The sequence below is a fragment of the Taudactylus pleione genome, unplaced genomic scaffold (assembly GCF_031769625.1).
Source record: "Taudactylus pleione unplaced genomic scaffold, aTauple2 ptg000749l, whole genome shotgun sequence".
NCBI classification, from domain to species: domain Eukaryota; kingdom Metazoa; phylum Chordata; class Amphibia; order Anura; family Myobatrachidae; genus Taudactylus; species Taudactylus pleione.
This window is the reverse complement of record NW_028285151.1, coordinates 1,498,135-1,513,552: the sequence shown is the minus strand read 5'-3', so window position 1 is coordinate 1,513,552 and position 15,418 is coordinate 1,498,135. Positions and strand designations below refer to the sequence as shown.

Sequence of the window (15,418 nt, the reverse complement as noted above, 5' to 3'; positions counted from 1 at the left end):
TGCGCACGACGGAGCTCCCTCCGTAGTGCGCATGCTCAGTGCAGACCATCGACCCACTTGCGAGCAGACAGCCGCTTGCGAGTGGGTCTGAATCAGGGCCTTAGCCAGTACTACAAGAAAACCCACTGTGTGTTGGGGAGAGTGACAGTGTGGACCAATAGCTTCCCAATGGACCATGCAGTCACACCCCCATAGGATGTGTGTTCAGAGGAGCATCATAAGGAGAAGTTGAAACAGGGCTGGCTAAATCACTCAGCAGTCCTGTATACTAAGGGGTCATAGGAACTTTTAGTAGAGGAGGGGACGGAGTAGGGACTTAAGTTAGGTCCCACCCTTGTCTCCCACTGTTCTGACTCCAAAATGTCTATTTTGCGACCTTCAGAAACAAAGAACATCCTCTAATCTTTCCTGTTTTAACCACTTCCATGATTTTGTACTGTGGTTATTCAAGTTTCTTGAAAGTCAGTAAGATGGAGGAGAACCATGATGACTGTTGTGCTGATGTAGCAACTATTTATGTAATTCATAGATACATCTCAATAGAGTTCTGGTGGAGCTCCTGTAATGGAGGAAAAGTTCAGCTAGTACTGTCTAGCTAGTGTCCAGAAAATGGTGCTGGCTGAGCTAAATCTGGTTTTATAGATGTCCAGCACTTTAATCCATCACACACTGTGCTAATACACATATATGTTACAAAGCCCACTTGAAGTGCATATCTTGGGTTTGCACCAATGTGTCTGTATGACCAGCCCATTTCAAGGTGGAGACAAAAAATACAGTCACCAGTACCACACAAGCCCAATGATTTTTAAGTCCAACACCTACAAAGGTAAAGATGGGAAATACAGCGGCAAGTACTCCATACTTTGCAGGAAATGACTGCCACACAGGTTCTCAAACTCGGTCCTCAGGACCCGAAACAGTGCATGTTTTCCAGGTCTCGCCACAAGTGAAATAATTAGCTTCACCTGTGGATCTATTACAATGTATCAGTGAGTAATGAAAACACCTGTGCACCTGCTGGGTGACCTGGAAAATGTGACCTGTGTGGGGTCCTGAGGACAGAGTTTGAGAACCTCTGGACTACCTAGTGTTGGCAGAGAATCACTGTTCCTGTCTGGTCATTATACCTTCTCTGTCTGTGTCTATACACATAGCTCCTTTCATAGCTTCTCTCCTTTCTCACACTACTACAGTCATGAAAAAATATTTGTATGTTTTAAAGTCAAAGTTTTTTACAGCTAATTTGTATAATGTAAATGTAGTTCCCTTATTTTCCCCATTGCCTCTAATAAACATGTTTTAGTAATGTTATTTTGTAACCCTGGAATTCATGCGACTCATACAGCGTGGTGTTGTACCGTATGGAAATCACTGGCCTGTCTCTATACGTGTATGTGAGGAAGCTGTGGATAATATATGAGAAGCATTAATAAAACATAGGGCATAACAGTATATAGTCTCATTACATACAGGTGCAGGCTCCTTTAGAAGATTGTATCCAGACTGCAGAAACAACCCCATGTCTTGGGCTTCCTCCAAGTGTACAAACTTTAGCAGATAGTCAAAAGTTTCCTTGCTCCATAGGCTGAAAAAAAATCATGAAAATATAAGAAATATTTAATATAAAAATTCCTCAAATAAAATGTAGTCAGTGCTTTATTTTTTATTAAACGTTAATAGGGATGTGCAGGCTCGGATAGGTTCGAATTTTCCCGCCAAGTTCAGATTTTTCCTGCCAAAAATCAGGTCTCAGTAAGAGGCAAAACGTCATCTTTCATGGACAAACATCATCATTCCAGGACAAAAGTCCATGGAAGATGATGTTTGTCCATGAAAGATGACGTTTTGCCTCTTTCTGAGACCTGATTTTTGTCTGGAAAAATCCGAACTTGGCGGGAAAATTTGAACCTATCCGAGCCTGCACATCCCTAAACGTTACAAGTTAAAACAAGCTTTTATACACTATGTAGACAAAAGTGAATGAACACTTACAGCAAATAGATCAACGAGATTTTATTGACATCAGTACTTTGTAATTCCACCACAAGCAGAGATTACTGCAGACACCCTTCTTGGCAAACTGTCCACAAGTTCCTGGACAACAGCAGGCGGTACATTTTGCCATTCTGCCTTAAGTACAGTGACCAACTGTGACACTGAAGAAGGTCGAGCTGGCCTAGAACACACCCGTCGCTCCAATTCGTCCCAGAGGTTTTCAGTGGGGTTAAGATCTGGACTCTGAGCTGCCCAGTCCATCCGGATTACCAAATTTTCTGTATAACAGTCCAGCGTCGCCCTGGAAACATTACAGGTGGCATTGTCGTCCTGATAAAAACATTTGTTGATTCCATAGAACTGCAAGTGCCTGGGCCTCCCTACGAAGTGTTCTTGTCCAATCCGCCACATTAGTGGCCATTTGGAACTCATGTGCAATGGTATGCATGGTATCTATTTCGCTTGCGCAGGAGTGTCCAATCACTTATGTCTACCTAGTGTAGTTCCTTCTACCACAAAAAAGGCAATGACTATAGTCATAATATTTTTTGCATTAAAGGCAGAATTTACTGAGTGTTTTTTTCATTTCCAAACCACAGAATTTATAGTGGTTTGTGAACCTCTAAGCCAAGACACCTCCATATGTACGAGTCTATTGAGAGTTTATTATTTTCCTGTAAGGAAATACGCAGAGTGGTGAAATGGAGGAAGGATGAGATGTAACAGCTGACTAGGATGATCACGTGACTGACTTAATATAAACAGCATGTCTTCATACTACCATGTTACTCAAGCCCAGCCACTACTCCTTTGGGTTCAAGCTCCTCCATTTCCCAATCAGGCTGTGTTTTCCCATCACACTCAGCCATGCTCAGGAACCTTCCTTCAAAGTGGATGGGATCAATTTTCAGAATCAGTACATCTCAAAATGGCAGTTGTACACTGTATGCCTGATAACCAACAACAAGTATCTCCATATTATTTGGAATTTATTATTATTTATTATGTTTCATGATGGTTTAGTTATTGTGCTATATTTGTTTATTTTCTTGTACTTGTAAATATTTTTAATTGTTGTTTGTTCTTTTCCACTTTTCTTTTATTAATTTTTTGTATAGCTGGACTCTATTGGCACCTTTATTCATTGGACTGGTATCAACCGTTTCATTCTTTATATGTTTCTAAGGGGACATGTACAGGAACCCGGTGCTCGGGGATAGAATACCGACACCTGTCGATAGGTATCCTAACCCTCCCCTTCTCCCTACCCTAACCCTCCCCGGTGCCTAAACCTAACCCTACCCCCAAAGTGCCTAACCCTCCCCCTGGTGCTTAACCCTAACGCTAACCCTCCCCCTAACCTCGCTGCTTACCTTCAGGATTCCGTCGGTCAGGATGCCGACGTAAGTATTCTGACAGGTGTCGGGATTCCTGCGCCTGAATTCTGACCGCCAGGAATCCCAGAGGTGGGATATTGGCCGCATCCCATTTCTAAGCTGTGCCTGCATTTGGTTGCTTGGTTTGTGACATCACTTCTGGATATGCAGTACAGTGAGATCACACCCCTCCTGCTTTTTCATGCTGGAATTGTATATGTATGTTTTAAGTATTTTATTGATGTCCTATATTGATTTAGACAAGTTATTTTTGACTTTGTTCTACATGGTAGTTTACCATTTCTGGTATCAGCATTTTACTTTCAGTAGTCTGGAGCTAATTCTCTTCCCCTTATGATTCAAGCTGATAATTTTGTTCCAGGCTGTATTTATCTATTAAGGCAGTAATTTCTTCACCGCTACTGGTGAGGTTATAGAGTTTAGTTTAGTTCATAATATGTGTTTTTTGGCGCTTACTGGTCCTGATTCAGAGTTGGGAATAGAGTAAGAAAGAACAAGTAACTGTACATCTTGGTAAAACCATGCTGCACTGCAGGTGGGGCAGATGTAACATGTGCAGATAGATTTAGATTTGGGAGTGGTGTGTCTAAAAAAGCATTTGTGGGCTACATGCAGAAGCAGACGGTATTTACCCCACATGCAAAAAAAATGTATGCATTTGCACCCCTTGTATTGCAACATGGTTTGTCCAGGTGCACAGTTACTTGCTATTTCTTACTCTAACCCCAACTTTGAATGAGGCCCACTGTTTGTTGCTGCTCCAAATCTGCAGGCACATACCACACTCGTTATCAGACCATCAACGAGATTACGAGCAGCTCATTAGCAGACACCGACAGGCAGATAGACACTGTATCACACTGCATAGTGAGTCGGTATGTTACATTACGCATCTGCTATCAGACTATGAAATCCGGAGAATACAGCACATACTGGCCCTCATTCAGAGGCACTCGCAAAATGTGAGAGCTCGTTCTGAATGAGGGCGGCCGCTTGGCTTTTGAAGTGCGGCCTCCTGGTCGCTAGCTAAGCTGTGGGTTACCACAGGTTGATGGTCGCAATGGTCAAGACCATCGCGACCATTGGGGTTTGCGTCGGGAACCTAAGGTTGGGTCTCGGCAACCGCAAGCCCCAGGGAGCTTCCTGCTCTGATCGATGATCGCTGATGTCAGTGCCGCCGCCCACAAAACGGCAGGCGTTAAGGAACGCCTCCGTTTGTGAAACCACCCCCCCGCCACGCCTACAAAACAGGTCGAGCTGTCGATCAACATCGACAGCCGCCCCTTTTGTAGTGAGCTCCGAAGCGAGAGAATTTCTCTCTCGCTCCGGGGCTTGCGCACGCGCAATGCGGCCGCTGCACCTGTGCAGGGCCTAAACATTGACCCGCTTGCGAGCGCTCAGCGCTTGCGAGCGGGTCTGAATGAGGTCCACTGTATCTAGGTATCTGAATATTAGGACCTTGTACCAATATTGGATTTTTTAAGTTTGTGTGATGGATTCTGCAGGCATCTAATGTGACCTCCTCTCATTGCCATTCAACACCATTATATTATCTTCAGGAGGTGGCATTGCCATTACCATAGGAGTAGAGATTGGGGGCATGTCTACTGTGAGCAGAAATAACCATTTGTGTGAGTAGAGACATAAGGTACATTACAGACAAGAGACAGTGAAAGCCGGAGGATAAGAAGAATGCTGTCCCATCTCTCTGCGGGCTCTATTAATGACAAAAGTAAGTGGGTGGGGGAGATTCTGATGAGCATATATGTCAAATAACGGATATCTGGAGAAGTGTGATGGCATATAAGGGGCATCTGAAGGGATCTGATGGCATATAAGGGTCAATTGTAGGGGTCTGATGGCATATTAAGGCCATATTCAGAGGGCTGATGGCATATGAAGGGCACCTGCAGGAGTCTGATAGCATATAAGGGGAATTTGGATGACTCTGATAGCATATGTTGAGCACATAATGGGCATCTGGAGGGGTCTGATGACATATAAGGGGCATGTTGAGAGTCTGATGGCATAGAATGAGCACATGGGGAGATCTTAGGGGCATGTGAAGAGGTAATCTTTTTATATGATAATTTCCTGGCACCCACATAATTATGAACTCCTTATGATCAATGACTGCATGTGATGTGTTTGTGTTTCCATACTTAGCTTTAATTTAGTATACAGGTGTCAGGATAGAATAGATTACTTTCACATGTCCTTGGTAAAGAATAGTATTACTGGGAAGGCCTTGGGAAGAAGATGGGAGTAGCAGAATACTGCACCTGCTGAATATGCTATTCAGAACAATAGAGGAGTATGCACATAATATGATAAACTAGTCAAGACAGGATTATTTTGTGAGAGCAAGAGGGGAATCAGTATAGGTGGCTTAACACTGGGATGAGGTATGTCATGTCTAGATATTATTGCTATTGCTCGTGAGTAGTACAAGCACTGTGAGACCAGACAATTATTGATCTATCAAGACAATGGGATTTCTTGTGGACTCTTGTCTGGATCTATCTTGTCTAGCACTGCTACTCTGGAGGTGTAGAGAGTTACGAGCCCCCTGGTATTTACCAAGAACAGCCGGAAGATGAGATTAACTTTTCATCAGAGAGCTTGTAGGTTGCTGCCCCCCTGACTAGCACAGGAGGAGTTCAGTGAGGGAAGTAGATACGTTCACTAACTAGAGCAAATATAAAGTATACTGGTATAACTAGGGCACAGTAGAGCAAGCGAGGGTTAATGCACAGATGATGCTGCAGGATACTGTAGTAGTGATGGGTAATGCACAGGAGATATTGCAGTACTGCTGGAGCACTGAAGAGGTAAAAGCACAAGTGTTACTGCTGGTGGTTTGTGACATGATCATCATTGTAGCTAAGTATCTTTAGATTTATAATATATAGTATATCTTGCTTATTCATATCCAATATAAATCTTAAGGTGCCCACACACATACCGATGTACTCATGATCCGACGATGTGTCCAATTTCCCTTGAAACTCTCCCCGGCAGCTCTGAACACGATATGCACACGATATGCATACGATATGCTGTCCAATCTTCATCCGATCTCCTGCAGCCAGAGTTTTAACAGTGCATTTGTGTCTAGATTGTCAGATCTGCCGTACTGCACGGCAGATCTGAAGATGCGATGTGCGACCTGCGGGCGTGCGCATCGCATCGTGAGTCGGAATCAGCTAGATCGGGAAAAAAATCGCTATGTGTGCGAGCACCTTTACTTATTCAATGCATCCATCTACATATGTCTCGTTTTATCATGCTGGCTGTTGTAGCATTACTTTTCATGGCTTTACATTTTACCCAGATAATTCATATACCTTTCATAACAACAGGTTTACTAAATGAGATGCTTAGGAGGAAAATGGAAACTGTGTGTTGGAGTCAGTTTACTCATGGTTCCAACATACAAATATATACACAAAACCAGCGCTAAATAAGATGGACGGTGTAATGTAAACCACAAAGTTTTATTTAAAAAGCATAAATACCTCAAATAAAATATGAATTAATAAAAGTTCACAATAGAACAAGATGAATGAATGTCTGTTCCTGTGTAATGAACAGCTGGACCTAGGACAACCTCCAATACGTCCCATACAGATAAATAAATGTATGAAGGCAACACTTAATTACCATGAGGTGGTGTATAGGTCACCAGCACAGTCCTTAGCATCCCAGATGCAGCACTTTGTGAGCTGTGTAATCAATCCACATGGAAAGTTCCAGTATATGCCAAAGGGGTCCAGGAGGAGTAGAGCAGAGTCCAAATTATAGTCCAGCAGTATTACAGGAGTACAGAGGGGTCTCAACGCGTTTCACTGGGTAAAGATGACCACCCAGCTTCTTCAGGAGTAAGAAACTGTGCCCATAGTTAGCCCTCTTTTATACCCAGAGGTAATCAACCAAATGGTTGCACTTGAGGTTAATTAATTACATAATCAAAACAAACACCGTCCATCAAAATTGCATTAAAACCACATAATCATTTATTTATTTAAAAAAATGAAGGCAATCTTACTCAGCACCTGATAAAAAACATTTATAGAGTCTACCAACCTTTATTATAGATAACAATATCTCCATATGTCCGATCATATGACCGGATGACGTCACTCGATCACCTGACCCGACTATCACGTGGGTTCCGACAAGTATATATAAATGTTTTCTATAATAAAGGTTGGTAGACTCTATAAATGTTTTTTATTAGGTGCTGAGTGGTCCTCCTGGACCCCTTTGGCATATACTGGTACTTTCCATGTGGATTGATTACACAGCTCACAAAGTGCTGCATCTGGGATGCTAAGGACTGTGCTGGTGACCTATACACCACCTCATGGTAACTAAGTGTTGCCTTCATACATTTATTTATCTGTATGGGACGTATTGGAGGTTGTCCTAGGTCCAGCTGTTCATTACACAGGAACAGACATTCATTCATCTTGTTCTATTGTGAACTTTTATTACTTCATTTTTTATTTGAGGTATTTATGCTTTTTAAATGAAACTTTGTGGTTTACATTACACCGTCCATCTTATTTAGCACTGGTTTTGTGTATATATTTGTATGTTGTTTCCTTATAGGGACTGACTATCCCTTTATCACCAGCTGCTTTGTGACAGCGCGTCCATCCCCCCTTTTACTCATGGTCCAGCTGACTGGATAAGCTAACCAGAAAGGTGTCTGACATCCTGGCTTAGTCCTGAGAACTTCTGTAACAGCAAGGATCTCAGGGAATGGAGCTCCTTACAGCCGTCACAGAGTAGACAAACATGGCGGAAGGTATGAGCCAGCAGCCAAGCATTGTGAAGCATTGACCAGGCAACAAACATAGGGCCTGATTCAGCAAGGAACGCAGTTTGCTAATACGCACACAATCGGCCAATTGTTGCATTCGGCACATGCATCGCAATGCGCGAACTAGCCACTGCGATTGGGACTGCGATTGCAGTGACTATGCAGACCCATCGCAGAATGATTGACAGGAAGTGCCATTTGTGGGTGGTAACGGGGGGGTGGTCGTGCCAGTGTGTTTCAACAACGTTGCAGGGGCGTGCATAAATTACCCACTGCAATGCCCTACGCAGCCTGAGGCCTCATAGCGTGTGCTGTTAGCAATTTCTCAGTAAGATCAGGGCTTGTGCGTGAGGCTGTGATGGTACTCGATTGTACCAATGGTTTTGCAGTCCTGCTAAACATTACGGATGTGTGTTAAGTAAAGTGGTCGTCCTTGTGTAGTGCAGCGGCGGCATAGCAGTGGCAATGAATTAGCATACTATCGCAGTTCAACTGCGTGCATAATCGCTATTGCACTCGCCGTTGCGTTCCTGGCTGAAACAGGCCCATTGTCCCCTGGTAAACACGCCCCATGTCTGGAATACTTATGTTTTACTTTTCAGCTAGCAAGAAGTCTTTCATATATATCACATTATCTTTTCGACCAACTGTAACTAAAGAAAGCACAGCATGCTTAGGATGTAGCGGCTTAAGGATGAAAAACTTACGTCTCCTGCTTGTTTCCATTGTCATATAGATATGGCTGCCATAGACCAGCTGCTCCATCACTTGTAGTGAGTGGGGTAAACGTGTCCGCATACACCTCAATCCTCAGGGGCTGCACTGAGTGCTTGTACTGTTCATGAATACACAGCGCGGTGGAGAGTCCAATCACTCCGGCTCCTATTACAGCAACGTGCATGTTTCTGAGAACTATACCCCTGCAGGACACAAGGGATCGGTTATATAGTGTATGTCTGTAAGCTGGTCTACTGCTGATATTACCATCAGGCATTGCACGTTCTATACGGTCACAGACACATACTTTGCTGTTCATTTACCCACATAAACTGGAATATATCTTCACCTTCTAAATAATAAAATCTTAAAATATAATATCAGAAGAATTTTGAGCAAGCAACAGATTACTATAAACTGTATAAAAAGCAATGGTATTCTGGTTAATTTATATGATATGAATTTCACCTAGAAGTGGAACAATAAATAAAAGAAAGTGGAAAATGTATTAAAATTATATAGGATAGAAATTTCTTAAAATAAAAGATATACTCACTTATCCTTGTTCTAGATTCCTAGCCCTGTAATTACGCAGATTGGAGGAGCTCAGTTAAAGGGCTCTGTCTGTGCTGTGCTTAGAATCCCATGATGAATGAAGTGACATGCTATCACTAAAGGGAATACATACGATGGTTCTAATCCCGACAGCGGCATCCCGGCACAGGAGGAAATCCCGATTGTCTAAGGTAAGTATTCTCTAACCTAATTCTACCCCCTAACCCTAACCCTCCCTTAGGGGTGCCTAACCCTAACCTCCCCCCCAAGTGCCTAACCCTAATCCCCCCTATAAGTGCCTAAACCTAACCCCCCCTTCCCCGCTGCCTAGACCTAAGTCCCCCCGGGGGGTGCCTAACCCTAACCTCCCCCCCGGGGGTGCCTAACCCTAGCCTCCCCTTCCCCTAGCCTAAACCTAACCCCCCCTTCTCCGCTGCCTAGACCTAAGTCCCCCGGGGGGTTGCCGATGTCGGGCTCCCGGCGTAGGTAAAATGACAGGCGTCGGGATTAGACAGTCGGGAAGCCAGTGGTCGGGATTCTGTCCATCGGCTTCCCGACTGTTTCCCCACTAAAGGCCATATGCCAGAGTGCAGAGCAAATGCTATGCGCTTATATTGGCACAAATGCACCAGTTTGTACAGGGATCGTATAGATAATCTACATATTAGCTTCTCTCTGATCAACACTGGTATAATCTGCTGTCTACATTTATATCCTGACTACAAAGGAATTGTGGTGAGACTGTCACACAGTTTCGTAATCTGAATCTAGACTAACCTGATATCAGCTGATGCCAAAGGGTAAATCCAGGATGTCAGACTGATTTCCTTGGCAAATATCCGCAACTACAGTAACATTTTGTAACAATTTCATTGCAGCAACAAAGCATTCTAGTGTACAGCTCAGATTTTGTCAGGCTGGTAATGTTAATCACACAGTAATTGGTGCAATGGGTGTCTAACATAATCAGGAATAGTACTTAGTCATTGCAGTTTCCTATGTTTAGAAGAAATGTCTGTGTTGTAGATTTTACACACATATTCAAATGGGATTATTAGTATCATTTCCCTGCATTGGCTATGAGGCACGATGATCCCTATGGCTACATGTATGTTTTTTAAAGTATTAGTGTGTTTTCATCAACAAGTAGATCTTACTAACTGCTTTAGGGCTTATTTACATTGATGTAAATCAATTTTATGACACGCCTCTCTGATGTAACAGTACACGCCCACTTTACCGCCACGCTCATAGGTGTTGCTTTCACACTCTCCCGGTAATGTTTTTTCGAAAATAGGCAAGTATGGTATAAATGTCTGCATGAGGCTCATTGTGTCCCCAATAAAAAGTCCAGGGAAGTTCCTGTCTAATAGAAAAGGCTTTAGATAACTGGAGTCGTCTTGTATATGCAAACCTGGATTTAGAAAATGATGCACCACGAATGGCTGCTTTTAGACACGGAAAATTAGATGTACTTTAGGATATAGATTTGGGCTGTTTTTGGGGTAATTCACAGATTAGTCTTTAGGTTTCTTTTTTAAAAAGTGTTTTACATTTCGCCTGAAAGAGTAGCCCTTCACTTTGAAACATGTGCCCGCTTGTCTCCCCGATGCACCCAGGGAATGAGATAGAGGGCGCGGGGCCTGCTATGGGCAACATCACTTTTAAAACTCACTTCTAAAAACTCTCACTTTAGTAAATTTACCCCTAGGTGCAGGTTTAAATATCAGAAAGTCCATTCCCATTGGAGCAGAGGATCAGATGAGCTCTGCTGAGCTGCTCAGGTGCATCATGGAATTGCACTGGAATGATTCCGCATAGGCCTGGAGACAGCATTGAAGGAGTGTCTGAGTTTGTCAGAAATGCTAAGACCCAGATTTGTGACATATTTCCTGCATACTGGTTTTTGCTAACACTCCCCGTTACCACCCCCAAACTCTGCCGGACTGCTAATCACACTGCGAGTAAACAGTTGCAACGAGCAAAGTAAAATACGTTGGCGCATGCACAGTGTGACCTATGCTGGGTACACACTATGCTATATGTCGTTTAATCAGCCGATGAACGACATATCACATTACAGAAGACATCGTTCACAGACATATTGCATCGGCCCTGCAGCACAACTGATGCCGATATATCTTGCAGATCTATTGGTACATCTGGCTGTCTGTACGGCTGACCAACCCATATGCTGTCCAAGGAACTGGCGACAATGACGTCACTATCGGTACCGGACATGTCAGACGACGTATTGGTAAGTGGCGTATTGGTATTGTTTATATTGGTATCGTGGCGTATTGGTATCGTTTGTACATACCACTTACCAAATCGTTGGATCAGTCGGCGGCCAATCCATCGCTCAGGTGTGTACCCAGCATTAGACGCATGCGCAGTTTACTGATAATGGCTTAAATGCGAAAACATTGGCATAGAGCATCTCTCTGAAGCAGGCACTTGATTTAGAGGTGTACACAGCGGCAATGTCACACAATGTTTTATGTCTGTGCATGAGTCCGAGTCGCATCGCCTATGCATCCCGATGGTTAGTGTACAGAGATGCAGAACGAATTTGGACACATGCGGCCAAATGTAATAGGGTTAGAGTTTAGAAAATGAGAGAGTTTAGCAGTAATCTCTCACACTATTACAATGGTCGAGCTGTATTTTCTAAACAGGAAAACATCTGGATGAGAGTTTAAATCGTGAGAGTTTTTGAGTGTAAAAACATGAGAGTTCGCCTGTTCTCAGACTCTATTACATTGGCAGAGTTTACTGCTAATCTCTCACCCTATTACATTTGGCCCATGGAGAGTGAATTTTAGTGATTGGTCCTAGGAGGTAACAAGGGGGGTGGCTAGCCAGACATGGGCGTGTTGTTGACAGCAGGTGTGTCTACAGATGCTGTAACGCTGACACAGGACTCCATGTTTAGACTGAGAAATTGCTCCTGCCATAAGGCTGGTGCAATCTTCCATATTGCTACCGATGGTGCATATAGATGGATTAGTGCCGCTGCCTGTGGGCATTTCAGTAGGAAGATCATTGGTTAATTGCAGCACATACTTGCCTACCCTCCCGAAAATCGGGTGCCGCTCCCGACCTCCCGGGATGGCAGGCAAGTCTCCCGGCTGCCGCGGATCCCTCCTGTCCCACCGCAATAACTTCTAAAACCCCGGCAGCGAAGGGGGGCGGTGACGTGATTCGCGTCATTTTGGCACCGCCCCCTGCTTCACACTGCCTCTAATATCGGCAGTTTGTAGCGGGGGCGGGGCCAAAATGGCGCGCTCGCATGGCTCCGCCCCCGCCCGCAAAAACTTGTCACCTGGCCGGCCACGCCCCGTTTGCTGGCCACGCCCCCCCAGTAATGCCGATCTGGCTGCTCCCTCCCGGAAGGGGCAGCCAGATAGTCGGCATGTATGTTGCAGCATCAGCATAAAGACGCAGACATGGCTGAATAAGGCCCAGAAACTCTTAGGACCTTTTCAATCCACTCGATGACTAAAGCTGGGCATACACTGCCAGATAAAATGTCTCTCAGACCGACAGACATTTTATCTGGCAGCCTGGCAGCCGCAGATGTCGCCGGCATACACTGTGAGAGTGTATCAGCCCGACATCTGCGCTCCGCCCCCGGGGGAGGAGACATTTCCCTGTTCCTTCCGTAGGAAAGAACACAGGAGATGTCTGTCTGTCAGCTGCGCTGGGCATACACTGCCCGATGCGGCCGACAGTTTACCGGGAAATATCGCATCGGACGGGCATGCTGGACAATCCAGCATGCCCGACCGAGCAATATTTAACCCTCGGTCGCCCCCCCACACGCTACAATTATCGCGGCGATCCGCCGATATCGGGCGGATCTTCCCGATAATTGTAGCGTGTATGGCCAGCATAAGTAATGCAATAGTGCCCCTTTGTTAAAATGTCATTACTACATTCCCACTCAATTATACACACTGCCATGCACATATCCCATATATCCTATCTACGTGTTTGGGTGGGTTTCCCATGGATTTTCCGGTTTTCATTCAACTCCCAAAAAACATTGGCAGATTAATTGATTTCTGTATGTGTGTGCACACTTGTATGCTATGGAATGTATACTGGGATTAGGGCAGGAACTGACATGAATGACAATTATTCTCTGCACAGCACTGCATAAATTGGTGTCTCTGTATAAATAAACAATAATAATAGTTGGTCCCCCAAACGTGAAGAACTTGCCTTTTGTAGTAATGCTATGGGCATACATATACACACTCCTGCTTTGTTCTGCTGGCGTGCCTATGTAAGTGTCAGTAGATGTACAAAGGTATTGTATGTATGTATATTCCCACACCTATAAATAACATACCTACACAACAGCATGGAGAAGGTTGTTAAAGCTGAGAATGATCAGACAGGATTCAGCTAATTTAAGCATTTTATAAATCGTCTCATCTCTGGTCCCAGTGTTCACCAACCAGTGCCTTGTCTGGGATTTGGCAGCATTATGGATGAAGTCATTTAATCTCATTGGAAATGCAGAGTTGTGCACACTGACATCAGAGTGCTGTGCCCACACTTATTATACCACTGTGCCCACCCATTGTCCACTGTGAATGTCTCTGTGAACCAGTGTAGCGTGTTGCATGCCAAAGCAGAAGTTTAGCCACTTTCATTACTTCCTCCTACACCATTACACTTTTCCTTAGTAGTTGTAGTTTCCAATACAGATCTGTTGACCTTGGGCCAGATTCACAGTTGTACACTAATGCTGCCGCTGCTGCGTCTGTGTATGCAGCAGATGTGCTAAAATATGATCATGTCGAAGTTCCCCATATTTGTATTGAGACACTCACCGGTGGCTTCGCAAGTCCTAGTGTCTACGTACAAACATATAGTACTGGTCACAGAGCCATTGGAAATGGACCTTCTGAGTAACCTTATGGTCCCGCAGATTAGCCGCGGGAACTGAGATGCCGGAGCCATGTTTTCTGCACATGGGATCGCTGGCACAGTCTCCAACACACAACAGTAGTGACATGCCTGCGTTTTTAACGACACTCCCACTTTCCCTCCCCCAAACACTCCATGACAGATGTCAGTAATGTAACTGGACGTATGTGCAGTGCAACTCAGACTCATGCGCAGACCACCGATAATCGCTCAACTGCACAAACATCAGGTCCTTTATATTTTTGCGGAGAATAACTTTGCTTTAGCAACGGCTGTCACTAAATGAATGTGTTACAATGAAGCAATCCTCTTCTAACATAGATACTTTTCCAATAAGGTTTCCACCTTCATAGAACCCTTTTCAGGCCTAGATTAGTGTCACTCTGAGGAAGGCTTCACAAAGCTGAAATGCGTTGGTGTTCATAGGGATTGTTTGGTGACCAGAACCGGCTACAGAGACACTTGTGTCAGGATTCTGCCTGGGATCGGCTGTTACTTACTGCAATGCCGGCTTCCCCTCATTAGCGAGAGCAGTGAGACGTCAGGTGCAGCGGTAGGTGACTTGATGAGTATTCTCCCCGGGGCCCAAATGACTTCCACGCAATCCTCCATATCGGAGTTCCTGCGGCGATGGTCATGGGCGCAGCCATTTTGGCTGAATCACCTGATAGATCCTTATCTAGTGGTAGCTGTGTCAGTTCTTAGCTGATCCTCTGGTCCAATGATCAGCTACCAAGGGGTATTTAAGTCTGACTCCAGGAACAGGAAACTGCTGTACAACTTCACTGTTCCAGTGACTGATACTCATCAGTGTTGCTCTGTGGTTTTCCCTTCAGAGTGTTTCTTCAGCCTTCTCACAGTTCTCTAGAATTACCTGCATTAGCTTCCATGCTATTCTCAGTCTGAGACTTTAGTTCTCTCCCAAGAACTTCTGTCCTTTATGTTTATATTCCTGTGTGTCTGGTAATGTGCTGCTAGCTCT

The 15,418-nt window shown here is 44.3% G+C and overlaps 1 protein-coding gene across 2 annotated transcripts in view; it reads right to left on the bottom strand.

Moving 5' to 3' along the window:
• DAO (D-amino acid oxidase) overlaps positions 1 to 15,418 on the bottom strand; it is a 56,508-nt gene that overhangs the window by 16,822 nt on the left and 24,268 nt on the right. For both annotated transcript variants that reach the window (XM_088457235.1, XM_088457234.1), the window contains exons 2-3: positions 8,931 to 9,143; positions 1,474 to 1,588 (exon numbers count right to left, since the gene is read on the bottom strand). In XM_088457235.1, the coding sequence (XP_088313361.1) occupies positions 1,474 to 1,588; positions 8,931 to 9,124 (309 nt within the window). In that variant the 5' untranslated portion in view covers positions 9,125 to 9,143. The remainder of the gene's footprint in view (positions 1 to 1,473; positions 1,589 to 8,930; positions 9,144 to 15,418) is intronic.